The 12,963-nt window shown below is 47.2% G+C and overlaps 1 protein-coding gene across 1 annotated transcript; it reads left to right on the forward strand.

Annotated features, from left to right (window-relative positions):
• Positions 1-857: 857 nt before the first annotated feature.
• Positions 858-12,399, forward strand: RSL1D1 (ribosomal L1 domain containing 1). Its single transcript, XM_052636167.1, has 9 exons — positions 858-1,022; positions 3,488-3,627; positions 5,401-5,539; positions 6,432-6,580; positions 6,668-6,769; positions 8,829-8,922; positions 9,006-9,131; positions 10,032-10,304; positions 12,056-12,399. Exons 1-9 carry the CDS (start codon positions 924-926, stop codon positions 12,380-12,382), a joined length of 1,449 nt encoding a protein of 482 aa, XP_052492127.1. The 5' UTR covers positions 858-923; the 3' UTR covers positions 12,383-12,399.
• The last annotated feature ends 564 nt before the right edge of the window (positions 12,400-12,963 follow it).

Below are 12,963 nucleotides of genomic sequence, written 5' to 3' on the forward strand. Positions count from 1 at the left end.
AGCCTCATAGGCTGCAGTCCATGGGGTCGCGAAGAGTCGGACACGACTGAGCGACTTCACTTTCACTTTTCACTTTCATGCATTGGAGAAGGAAATGGCAACCCACTCCTGTGTTCTTGCCTGGAGAATCCCAGGGACAGCAGAGCCTGGCGGGCTGCCGTCTATGGGGTCGCAGAGTCGGACACAACTGAAGTGATTTAGCAGCAGCAAACATACGTAGACCATCCCTGGAAAGCTCCACCAGAAACAGGTAGCCAGTGGTCTCCTGCGGGGCCGCGGGGAGGGAGAGGGGCCTTCTCCCGTTCTGCAGTCTGCACCGTTACCTGCTCTTGCTCTTACCTCCCGCCTCTGTGAAACTCGAAGCTCAGGAGACCGGCCTCGGCTCACCGTTCGGGCCCCACACCGCTTAACGACTCGCACGGTGTTTCCCGTGCACGAAACCGTCAGGCGGGGAAGGGCCTGTGCCTGGGGAGCGGCGGGGGTTCGCCCCAGGTCACCCGCCAGGTAGGTGGTGGAGCCAGATTTCCCACGCCCCGTGCCTCCTGCTCCCAAGTCGGGGGTCCACCCACAGCGGGCCTTCTTTTCCGCTTCAGGGCGCTCGCCCGCTTTCGCGGAAGAGTGAGAGCCAGGCGTTGCCAGGCTGCTCCCCGCGCCTCACAGACACCGGGAGCTGAAGAAACTTGAGAGGCATCTATGCCCCTCGCCGTAGCGACTCAGATCGCAGAGGGGAAGCCTACCTCAGTTTGCTCGAGCCCGCCAATCCCCGACGCCGCGACGCCGACGCGCTGGACCCCGCGCTCCCGGAAGTGACGCGAGCGTCCGGTTCCCGCCTCCCAGCTTCCGGCTACGGGCCTGTGTCCGCGCGTGCGCACGGAGAGCGAGCTCCCGGGTCGGCACGCGAGTCTCCACGCGGTGAAGGCAACATGGAGGCTTCGGCTTCTATCCCGCCGTCAGCCTCAACCGAGACTTCAGCTTCGACTCCGGAGACCCCGGCCGGCCCGGAGCAGCTGGACGAAGAGCAGGTGAGTGGCCCCCGGGCGGGGAGTTTGGAAGCGGGGAGGCCGAGGCCTTGTGAGTCGCGGATTCCGACGGCGGGCTCCGCGCCGGTGTGGACGCCTTCTGGCCTTAGGGTCGCTCGTTCGCAGTGTCCTCCGCTTTCCCGCTGCCTTAAACAGCCGGCTAGACGCCCGCCTCCTCCAGCCCTGCGGCCTGGCTCTCTTGAGTCGATTTTTTTTTTTTAATGGCCGCTCCGCGTGGCTCTCAGGGTTCTAGTCCCCCGACTAGGGATGAAACCCGTGCCATCTGCAGTGTGAGCTCAGAGTCCTAACCGCCGGACCGCCAGGCGAGTCCCTCACCTTGAATTGGATTTCAGGTATACCTTGGGGCCCTGGAGTGAGGCCCACCTGGCTCTGCTTCCCTGCCGTTTGCCTTTTTTTGCTTTTGTTTCTGACAATTCATAAACCTCTTAGTTGATTGCAAATAATTAGCGCAGAACACAGAGTAGCCTCCAAGGAGAAGTCCTGGGAGGAGCGTCGCAGCACAAGCAGCAGTCCGGCAGCTGGTCTCTTTAACAAGCCCGAGAGGGAAGCAGGCTCCTACTGAAACAAGGCCTCCGGCAGTATCCGTCTGGAACAGCTCTCAGCAGCGAGGAGACTTCACGTCTCTCGGCTCGAGTCTCTTTTTGAGGAGTGGTGGTAAAGAACGCACCTGCCAGTGCAGGAGACATAAGAGACGCAGGGTTTGATCTCTGAGTGGGGAAGATCCTCTGGAGAAGGAAATAGAAACCCACTCCAGTGTTCTTTCCTGGAGAATCCCATGGACAGAGGAGCCTGGTGAGTCCATGGGGTTCCAAAGAGTCAGACACCCCTGAAGAGACTTAGCACACACAGTTATTACAGGGGAGTGGGTCATGGCTCTATCAGTTGCTCCTTCTGTTCCGCACACATTGCCCATCAGATTTCTCATCTAAAGTAACACTCTCAGTTTATCACTCTGAGACACTTGCAGTCTTAGCGCAGGTTTTTAAAAAATATTTATTTGACAGATCCGGGTCTTAGTGGCCTCATATGGAAACTCTTGGTTGCTGCATGTGGATCTAACTCCCTGACCAGGGTTGGAACCCAGGCCCCTGCGTTGGAAGCACAGAGTCTTAGCCACTAGACCACCAGGGAAATTGCTAGCATATGTCTTAAAGCAAGTGATACGAAGTTCCTGCTGGCCACTGTGACTCCATTTTGAACTGCCTCACAGAGTTTTTGTTGTTCCATTGCTAAGTCGTGTCCAACCAGAGCATGCCAGGCTCCTCTGTCCCACTATCTCCTGGAGTTTATGTCCATTGAGTCAGTGATGCTATCCAACCATCTCATCCTCTGCTGTCCCCTTCTCCGAGTTTAACATTGCTTAAATGTTTTAAGTTTTTTACAAGATGAGTAGGTATCAGAACACAAAAGGAATCACCTTATAACAGCAATAGAGTGGGGCAAGAGAAAGGGGGATGTCTCTAAAACAGGCCCAGATTATTGACTCCTTCTGGGTATTCTAAAGGAATGTCCTACCAAGTTTTCCCTTTCAGTTCAGTCACTCAGTCATGTCCGATTCTTTGCGACCCCATGAACCGCAGCACGCCAGGCCTTGCTGTCCACCGCCAACTCCCAGAGTTGACTCAAACTCATGTCCGTTGAGTCGGTGAGGCCATCCAACTATCTCATCCTCTGTCGTCCCCTTCTCCTCCAGCCTTCGATTTTTTCCAGCATCGGGGTCTTTTCCAATGAGTCAGTTCTTGGCATCACGTGGCCAAAGTATTGGAGTTTCAGCTTCAGCATCAGTCCTTCCAGTGAATATTGAAGACTGATTTCCTTTAGGATGGACTGGTTTTCACTTTAACATTCTGATTAGGCTTTGTTATAAATAAAGCTGCAAATTAGAAAGCTTTATTTTTTATTAATTTTTATTGGAGTATAGTTGCTTTACAGCGTTGTATTAGTTTCAGCTGTACAGGAAGATGAATAAGCTGTATGTATACACATACCCGCTGCAGTTTGGCCAAGTCACTTGATCCTTGGTAACTTCCTCAGATTTAAAAATGGGTTCTCCACTCCAGGATCAGAGAAGGTGATGCAAACAAAGCAAGGGGGCCAGGCGGGCCTGGCGCATAATAGGCACTCAGAAAATGTGAGATGCAGATGTGTTGTGCTTTTATGGGGTTTTCTGCCTTCATTGTTGAGTGCAGGGGAAGCATGCTCCCGCTTAATGTTTTGTTTTGGCCTTGCGGGGACCTGTGCCTCCTGCAGTGGAAACGCAGAGTCTTAACCACTGGACTTTAGGTGGCTGCATTCCTCTGATTACAAATTGCACAATCTTGATGAGTATGGTTGTGGAGATTACCTGCGAAAACAGAAATTGAGCAGGGGCAAATTCTGGGGAGGGGCTAGATTTTGAATTTTGCTAAATTCAATTGAAATTTGACTTGTTTATCTCCACTTTGCAGGTTAAGAAGGCAGTGGAGGCTCTGTTGGCACATTCCAGATCCAGGAAAAACGCGAATGGATTGCTTCTGAATGAGAATGAAAATTTCTTTTTAATGGTGGTGTTATGGAAAATTCCAAGTAAAGAGCTGAGGGTCAGACTGTAAGTTCGTGTTTTCTGCTTTTGCTGTTCTTAACTGCTTGGCTGTTTTGTGGAACTTTAACAACTGTCAACTTAGTTTTTGGTGGAAACTTTGCAAACTCAAAATATCTGATTTGAAAACCATCGGATTTAGACCTGCTTAAATTTTATAAAAATTCCATCAGTTTTCTGAATGGTTGGTGGATGATTTGACCAAAGCCAGATTCAGTTTTGTTGAATCTGAAAACCTGGTTTTTGAGAGGACAAAGGTTAGAATAAATGAAGCAGCTTTTGTATTTTCATAGAATCTGTTATCTTCCCATGTCTAACTAGTTCCAAGCTAAAATTACTGAGGTGCTAAACTCATTCCTATATACAGAGACTATTAAAAATTCGACAGTGAATTCCTTACAGGAAAGAAACCCATGAAGATTACACATTCTTATTGCTGTAACTCTTAGGTCAAAGATGCCAGACTTAGCAAATAAAAATACAGGGGAATTTTTTTGTTAGTGTAAGTAGGTCTCATGTAGCATGGGGACATAATTAAAAAATGATTCAGGTTTAACTGGGTGTCCTATATTCTGTCTGGTAACCTTCCTCTCTGTGGAATCCTTCATTTCCAAAGCTAGCTCTGTTATAGAAAGCAAGATGCAGGATAGCTTTTCTTTCCCCCATAAGAGTGGAGGATAGGGGTTACGAATAACTACGATTAGAGTAGAGATGTTATCCCCAGATGTCCAATGGCTAGGGCCTCACCTTCTAATACAGCGGGGGGCAAGTTTGATCCCTGATTGGGGAGCTGGGATCCCTCATGCCTCTTGGCCAAAAACAAAAAACAGAAACATTGTAACAAAGTCAATGAAGACATCTAAAAACTTTTTTTTTTTTTAAAGAATGATTACAAACTGGGAAGACCCCTTTAACCCTCAGACTCTTAACTCATCGCCATGAGCAGCCCTAGCCATGTTGTTTTAGTTACTGCTTCACATGTCCGGGTGTGTTCTTCGTTTATTCCGCACTTTTGCCCTCACGTTGTCCAGGTTATTTTCCCAACCACTCAGCTCTTGTGGTTTCTGCCATTTGCCATCTCGTTGTCCAAGTCCTGCTGCTGAGGCTTGCTTTCCTCTTAAACTAAGGACATGTTTCCTCAGGACACATAGACCTAGCGCCCGAGCTAAGCCTTTTTTCCCCTTTTTGAGACTCAGCATAGCGCATGTTTGCTGGTCCCTGTGGGTTTGCTCCTGTTTCTGTTTCAGCTCATAAGAGTTATGATTATGGAGCCCAGAGGTTTTGGCAAGGTGGCGTTCTGAACCACAACTGCCCTGATGAAACTGGATTATTCTAGCGCTTCATAGTGCTGTATATACCAAACATATAAAATAATGATCAGACTTCCCTAGCGGGCCACTGGGTAGGATTCCACCTTCCAATGCAGGAGGCATAGGTTTGAACCCTAGAAGGAACTAAAATGCCCTGTGTGTTGTGGCCAAATTATAGTACATTTGTACTATTTTGAGTGTCCTTGATATATTTTAACTCTTAAACGCATCCCAAATGTTAATGCTATTTTGGTCTGTGGATATTTGTGGTGATTTAGTATTTGAATCTTAACTTTTCTGTGCCATTGAAAACTGTGTGTATGTGTGTGCTGTGCTCAGTAGCTTATTTGTTTAAAAACCATGAATAAAGTTTATTGAAATGACTGGATTGATTGTGTATTCTGTGGAATATAAACGTATATATGATCTGTTAAAATGCTTTATTCTTTGGTGTGTCTCATGTATTTTGCAGGTCTTTGCCTCATGGTATTCGATCAGATTTAGCAGACGTGTGTTTATTTACCAAAGATGAACCAAATCTAAGCTCTGAACAGACAGAACATTATTATAAGAAGCTTCTAAACAAGCATGGGATCAAAACCATTTCTCAGGTAGGGAGCAGGTTAATATTTTCAAGACAACTACAGTTGAAGTGACAAGAGGGTCTTCCCTGGTGGTCCGGTGGTAAAGATCCTGCGCTTCCACTGCAGGGGCCCTGGGTTTGAGCCCTGGTCAGGAAACTAAGATCCCTCTTGCCTTTTGGCTCTGCCCTGCGCCTGCCCCTGACCCCTCCCCCCCGCCGCCAAAAAAAAAGATTTCAGTTGAAGTGACAAGTAATAATTACCTATTTCATGTTCCTCTCCTGGGAATTTAATTTTTAACTTAATTTTCCCTTTTAAATTCTCGTTGGCTTTGGGTAGGGCATATTCCCTCTAGCTTGTAATGAATGAGTGGTTGAGGTTGGTTGGCCTAAGAGCTCTACATGTACATCAGTGATGTTTCTATCTTGAAGATTTTACAGAAGGTTGCTCTGTTAAATTGCTCCTTTCTCCTTCGGGGTGTCCTGGGTTTGCCTCCGGCTCAGCACCTCTCGCCGGTTCTGTCGTTGGCGGTGCAGTTTCTTTAGCCGAGGGTCCCGCTCATTCCTTTGTGTTCCCAGCAGTCAGCCTAGTGCCTGCGCTGTTTCAGGCACATTCGTGTCTACTCAGCTGTGACTCCAGGGCATCTTAGAATCTAAACACAAATTGTCCCTGTATTTCTTCTTGTCCAGGTTCTTAGTGTTTTTATACTTCTCTTTTTTTCCCCTCTGCTTTCTTTCTCCTTTTTCTTTTTTATCGAAGTATAATTGGTTTACAGTGTCGTTTTGTATCTGTTGATCCCAGACTCCTAATTTGCCCCTCTCCTTCCCCTCTCCCCTTTGGTAACCATAAGTTTGTTTGCTGTGTCACTGAGTCTGTTACTATTTTGTATATTCATGTTTTCACATTTTCTTAAATTTTCTAGATTATTCCTCTCCGAACTTTAAAAAAGGAATATAAAGCCTATGAAGCCAAGCTCCGCCTCTTGGGTAGTTTTGACTTCTTCATTACAGATGCCAGAATCAGGCGGCTCTTGCCGTCACATCTGGGGAGGCATTTCTACAACAGAAAGAAGTAAGTTTCTCAGCAGTGACTGGACTTGAGTAACGTGATGTTTATGGCTGTTATGTGCTGCAGTAAAGAGCCATTGTGTTGTTCTAGGGTTCCAGTATCTGTAAACCTTCAGTCCAAGACTTTATCTAGAGAGATCAACGACTGCATTGGGGGAACTGTCTTAAACATCTCTAAGAGCGGCTCTTGCAGGTAGGTAAAAGGCGTGAAGGTGTGCCTCTGTTTAATTTTATCTTTAGTAATGGTTTTATTGGGGTTGCAGAGTCGAACACAACTCAATGACTGAACAACAGCGGTGGCTGTTTAAACATTTATAAGATGGTGTTAATGAAATCAGATTCTTCAGATAAACTAAGATTTATTCCTTAGGAGTATTCAGTTCTCTAGAACGGTGCTGCCCCCTAGAACTTTCCCCAGTGCTGGAGACGGTCTGTGGCTGTGCAGTCTCACAGGAGGATGAGCCACGCGTGGCTGCTGAGCTTGTGATGTGGCTGCTGCAGCTGAAGAACCTAATTTCCAACTTCACTTGTTTTTAGCTGAATTTAAAAAGGCATGTCTGCTGACTTTTACTGTATTGGATAGGGCATCTCCAGATGTTCAAGAAAACAGGAGAATAAGACCAATGCTTAGGGAATGTTAGTAGTTCTGGGTTTCTTTGTTGACCAGCATCTGTCCCTTAAAGTCAAGGCCCACTTCAGTCTTGCTTTAACTTCTTGAGAAGTGAGTTCTGCATCTCCCCTGTTTCACCAGCCCGTCTTATATCTCAGCATGGTCTCATGGAGCTTCTCTTTCCTGGAATGCTGAGCTGGGTGGAATCCCCACACCCACCAAAGACCTCTTAGGACAGTGACTGCATCCCAGCCTTCAGGTGGACAGATAGCAGCTCAGCCTTTTTCTTTCTTTCTTTTTTTTTTAATTAGACTGAAAAGCAGGTTGAGTTTGAGTGCTTGAAGGGAGGGTTAAGTTTGAGTTGTGTGGAGGAACATAATTCAGCATCATTTCATAAAACATGTAATCTGATGACTGGGACATCTGTGGTGTAGGGATGAGCGGCTGCCGTAGGGCAGGGCTGTAGAGCCTTTCCACCCAGAGATACCCCAGAAGCCCATGTGGACCCAGTGGTCACATCCATAACAAAACAGGGTGTCTTGGCTCTGCTCACCAAGGAGGCCAGCTCTCAGCAGTGTCTCCAGGCGAGTTAGGGCAAGGTATGGCTGGGGAGACTGGTGGACTCTGGTGTCATCTTCTGCCTGCAGGTGGGAACCGTCCTACTTGGGTGAGTTAAGCAGCTAAGTAGAGTTGATGGTTAGGCCTGGACCCCCCACTCTATATATTATAGGCTGACATAAAAAGTAGTGCTTGATGGGAATCAGTTAGCTTGAGGGTCAGAGACCTGGTTCAGGGTGTGCTTGCAGGTCAGTGCCAGTGGGCACACAGAATGGGCGAGCCCCTTCTTTGGCTTGAGAGGAGTGGGATCACCAGCCCGTTTCACCCTCATTCTGCAGATACCCCACCAACAGCCAGCCTGCCTGTCAGCTCCCCTGGTAGGGAGAGTGGGAGCTGGTAGGACCAGGGGACCTGGTGGCTGAGCTGTGGGCACTTCTGGGCTCTCCGCTGGCCCGTGGGTGCCCTCTGCTTCAGTTGAGGAGATAGTTTTGCTCTTGGCCAGAAGCTGTTCCACAAGCAGCTGATGCTGCCTCAGGGCAGAGGGGCTATAAAGATAGCAAGTGGTCCTCCTGGGAGTGGGTCTTTTGCAGAACAGCCACTGTTGGGGTTTATCACCCTTAGCAAAGCTTGAGGGCTGGCCCGGGGACCTGTGTTCTCCAGAAGGCAGGTGGAATTCCCTGTGGCCCTCCCCACTGACACTCCCAGCCTCACACAATTATGTGCCAGCTCCTCAATCACTTCTTATTTTGATGGCGGGGGTATAGTTACTTCACAAAGTTGTGCTAGTTTCTGCTGTACAGTGAAGCGAATCGGCCGTATATATACACGTACCCCCTCCCTCCTGGATTTCCCTCCCATCACAAGAGAGCAGCACTAATCACCTCTTGATATTTCAGGAGGAGGGTATTTCTTCTAGAACAGGAAAGATGATCATCTCTTAAAATAAATGAAGGGCCTGAAGATCTTAGTGTTTCTACCCTAAAAAAAATGTTTCAGTTGTGCACTTCTGTTTGTCACATACCAGCCTACGCTTTATTTTGAGATGCAAATTACATTTTCACATCTCTGTCGGATGCTTTTCCAGCACTATCCGCATCGGTCACACCGGGATGCCGATTCAGCACATTGTTGAAAATGTCGTTGCTGTTGCGAAAAGGCTCTCGCAGAAACTGCCGGAGGTACAGTCTCGCAGACGTCTCGCAGTCAGTCTATAAAAGAAGCAAAACCCGCATGGGTGACATTGCTCTTCTCTCTGTTTCAGAAGTGGGAGAGCGTGAAGCTCTTGTTCATGAAGACTGAGCGGTCGGTTTCCCTGCCTGTCTTCTCTTCCTTTGTCAGCAGTCAGGGTGAAGCCAAGGGACTCCGCACACGAGACCTGTTGAAAAAGGTTAGTAGAAGTTCATATCCTGGACAGGCTTCATCATGTCTGTAAGCACAGCCCAAGAAGAGAGAACAGAGGTTCGCAAGAGCCTGCAGGAGAGGCTGAGAGGAAGAGGAAACCCAAAATCTAGGCTGTTGAGTACTTGGTTATTCGTGCGCAAAATGTAAGACTGCTTGAGGCTGACATGCCTCTTGGTTCTGGCTTGTGGGTTTTAAATACTGCTGGTACTATTGTAAAAAGTGGCAGGAGAGAAAGTGGACCCTTTTGTTATTGGTGGGACCAGTCTCCTAGTTGATTCAGTCTTTCTGCAGCCGTGTTCATCCGTGTGTCCAGTGAGTGTCTCGTTTGTTTGTTTGTTTGTTTACATGCCTGAACAACAATGTCCCGTATATAAGTTAAACTACACACATCCTCCCGTATACTTCAAATCATCTTTAGGTTATAATACTGAATGCAGTGTGAATGCTATGTAAAGAGTTGCCAGAGTGCAGCAAATTTAAGTTTTGCTGTTTTGAACTTTGGGGATCCCCCTGCCTGAATATTTTTGATTCACATCTGGTTGAGTCTGTAGGTATGGAACCCTGCATGTATGGAAGACCAGCTATTTCACAACATATACTATACAGTTCCGAATTATTCGTAACTCAGCCTATAGACAGAGTTGACTTCCACACAGCCGGTGACCACACACTTACATACCCAGATTCTGGATAGAATTCACCACATAAAATGCATCTTTAGCTATGGCTTTGAGACAAAGTGGAGTTGGGTTTCAAGTGGTGGCATTGGGGCTCGTTTGCTTGGATCTTGTGCAGGTCTAGGCCCCGTCAGGAGCTGACGAAAGACCTGACTACACGTCAGGTTTTAAGATTCCACTCTTAAAATTACGCTTGGTTCTTTTTGGAGGTATCAAAGAAAAGCCGAAAGAAGAAAGAAAGAGCTCTTAAAAGACAGCAGGAGAAGAAAGAAAAGAAGCTTCTAAAGCAGGCTGGAAAGGCCAAACCTGCCCCAACCACAGATGCAGTGGCCCCCAAAACTGGGGATGTTCCAGCCCAGGACCCTGCACCCCAGGAGGAGACCGGTGGGGTGAGCACCCTGCCTAAAGCACAAGACGATTCTGAAGATGAAATCCCATTGCTGGTGCCATTGAAGGAAACTCCAGCTGCAGGAAGCGCCAAGGTATTTTCATTAATATTGGTGCCTGTTGTGGATGGGTTCTGGGGCCCACGTGTGCCAGCAGGCACTGCTGAGGGACAGGGAGTGCTATACCTGGGAGGCAGCTCTTGTAGAAATTTGTGAAGTAAGGGATGAAAAATGCCAGGGTAAGCCCCAAGAACCTCTGACTGACTCTGCCCCCCTCCTTAAATATTGGAGTGACCTGTAGTCAGCCAGTGCTTTCTTCATGTACCTTGGAATCATGGGAGACTCAGCCATATTAATAATGCTAATAATTAACCATGTTGCCTGTGGTTTTGAAGAGCAGACTCAGTTTGCGAAGGTGAGTCCTCAGTCACCACAGAGTTCATCTCAGAAAACTTACCTGAGGGGAAACTTGGGTGCTGGGTCCTGCCTCTGACACCTTTGCAAACACTCGGCCCTGCGTGGCTCTTAACGGAGGTCTGACTTCATGGGTTTCAGAGGAGGTGGTTTAAAGGAACTGAGTTTTTTTATTTTGGGGTGCTTTGTTAATGTTTTCACTCAGAGTATCCATCCAGCTATTGGGGAGAGACCTCAGAGGGGAGCAGTGGGTCCTTTTTAAGAGATTGGAGGGTGGCCCTCACCATGTGTCTGGGAGACTCACAGCCTCTCTGGGCATAGCCCGTCAGGGTCGTCCCACGGCTGTCCCTGCAGTTTACCTATTATGTATATTTTTGGAACAGTAATCCTTAAAATCTTCAACAGAATTATACTTTTCCTCTGTTAGTGAAAATATTCCTTTTAAAGTATCCCCAAAGTGCTAATTGAGATTTTTAAAATATATTTGAAATTAATGTTGATAATTAGTATGTTTACTACAAGCAGTATAATTGTTTCTAGAAGTAAGCTGTATTTGTTTTAATGTGCCTGGAAGGTGATATGCTGCAGGGGAAAGCATCGCTGCCAGGGTGATATGATTCAAGAGTATTCAAGTGTCAGCAGTTCCCTGGAGGTCCAGTGGTTGGACTCAGCGCTTTCACTGCCATGGTCCGGGTTCGATCCCTGGTCGGGGAACTAAGATCCCACAAGCTGTGCAGCATGGTTGGAAAAGAGTGTAGAAGTGTGTGTGCCTTTTGAACCACCTAGGAAATTTGGGGAAAGATAAGAAAGTTTCATCATTTTTTTAATGTTTTTCAAAATTTCCATCTGTTGTTTTACATTGTCAGAAACAAAGTCCTGTTGGTAGTTTTGTCTGTATTGTCTGTCTGTGTGGGACACAGTCCATTGCTGGAATGTTGTCCTCAGATCATCTAGGGTGCTTGGAAAATCCAGGCGTTCCAGCCTGGAGTACAGTCCCTGCTTTTTTCTAACACGCTCCACAGTTGGTTTTAACTGGGTAACCGGCCAGCCAACCTGGTTTTCAGCAGGTAACCCAAGTGCCCTAACCCACATATAGGGAATTTACTCCTGGAGGTGAAGAAGAGTCAGGATGAGGTCACAGGTCTCCCTGCTGTGCTCCCAGCGTGTGCTTCCCGGAGCCCTTAGCCCCAGCCATAGGAAAAGATGGTTTTCCACTGATTGCACCAAGAAGATGTAGGGTCCTTTCTACAGTCGTTAATAATGAAATGCAGCTGCCTTTCAAAATGTTTGCAAGGCAGAAGGAAAAAGCCATTCCTAACTCTTTGTGCTGCAGTGTGCCTTTTAGGGGTTCCCTAAATTTTAGGAACAGAAGCTCTTTGGGTTACATTGTCAGTAGTCTGGCCTGTATTCACCTACCTTTTTCTTTTTCTTAGATACAAAAAGCTGCCACAGGAAAGAAGTCTCCGAAAAAGAGTCCTGGTCCCAACACAGCTCGTGGGAAGAAGAGAAAGCCCTCCGCAGCCCTGGAGACCCCAATAGCTGCAGAGCCCAAGACCCCAGGGAAAGGCCCAGGGAAGAAGGCCAGAGTCAAAGAAGAGGTGGAGAAAGAAAGAAACTCTTCCCGGGGGAAAAAAGACCCAAGACAGACTCCCAAAAAGCCAGAGGCCAAGTTCTTCACCACTGCTAGTAACTCTGCAAAAAAAGCCCCCCGTACCCTGACACGGCGACCCAAAAAACCCAAAGTACCCCAGTCAACCTAAAATCAGAGACTCAACCAGCAGGAAACTCAGCTATCCGAAGAGCTTGTAAAAGAAATACCTGGGTTCTGACTCTGACCCCTGCTGCGACCTCAGAGTGAGCCCTACCTAGACTTCAATATATTTTTTAATACCTCCACAAGTAACTCTGATACATATTCATGGGTGTGTAAGAACCAGTAGTTGGAAGTAAGTCCATTTATTTTGTTGTTGTTCTGTGTATTTGCTAATATAATAGAGGGAAAATACAGTGCTTCTTAGTGGCTGTGTTTATTAAAGTGTCACATTTGTTTCCTGATACACTGTTGGCATTCCAAATCTTGCTGGTGTTTTACTTGAATGCCTATGAAATAATTATTTTCTTCATCTGCTTTCAACCAGTTGTTCACTTGACAGCTCCATCACATTAATTTGTGCAGACATATCCGGAGCTTGTCTGCAGGCCACTGGTGGACTTACATGCGAATCAGCCATGGAACTGGTGACCAACTCCAGTTTCATGGCCCCCATGCTGAGATGGATCTTGGAAAAGACCCTTGAATCAGAAATAAAATAATTGATTCCATGGCCCAAGGTTCCAGATC

The sequence above is a fragment of the Budorcas taxicolor genome, chromosome 2, assembly GCF_023091745.1.
Source record: "Budorcas taxicolor isolate Tak-1 chromosome 2, Takin1.1, whole genome shotgun sequence".
NCBI classification, from domain to species: domain Eukaryota; kingdom Metazoa; phylum Chordata; class Mammalia; order Artiodactyla; family Bovidae; genus Budorcas; species Budorcas taxicolor.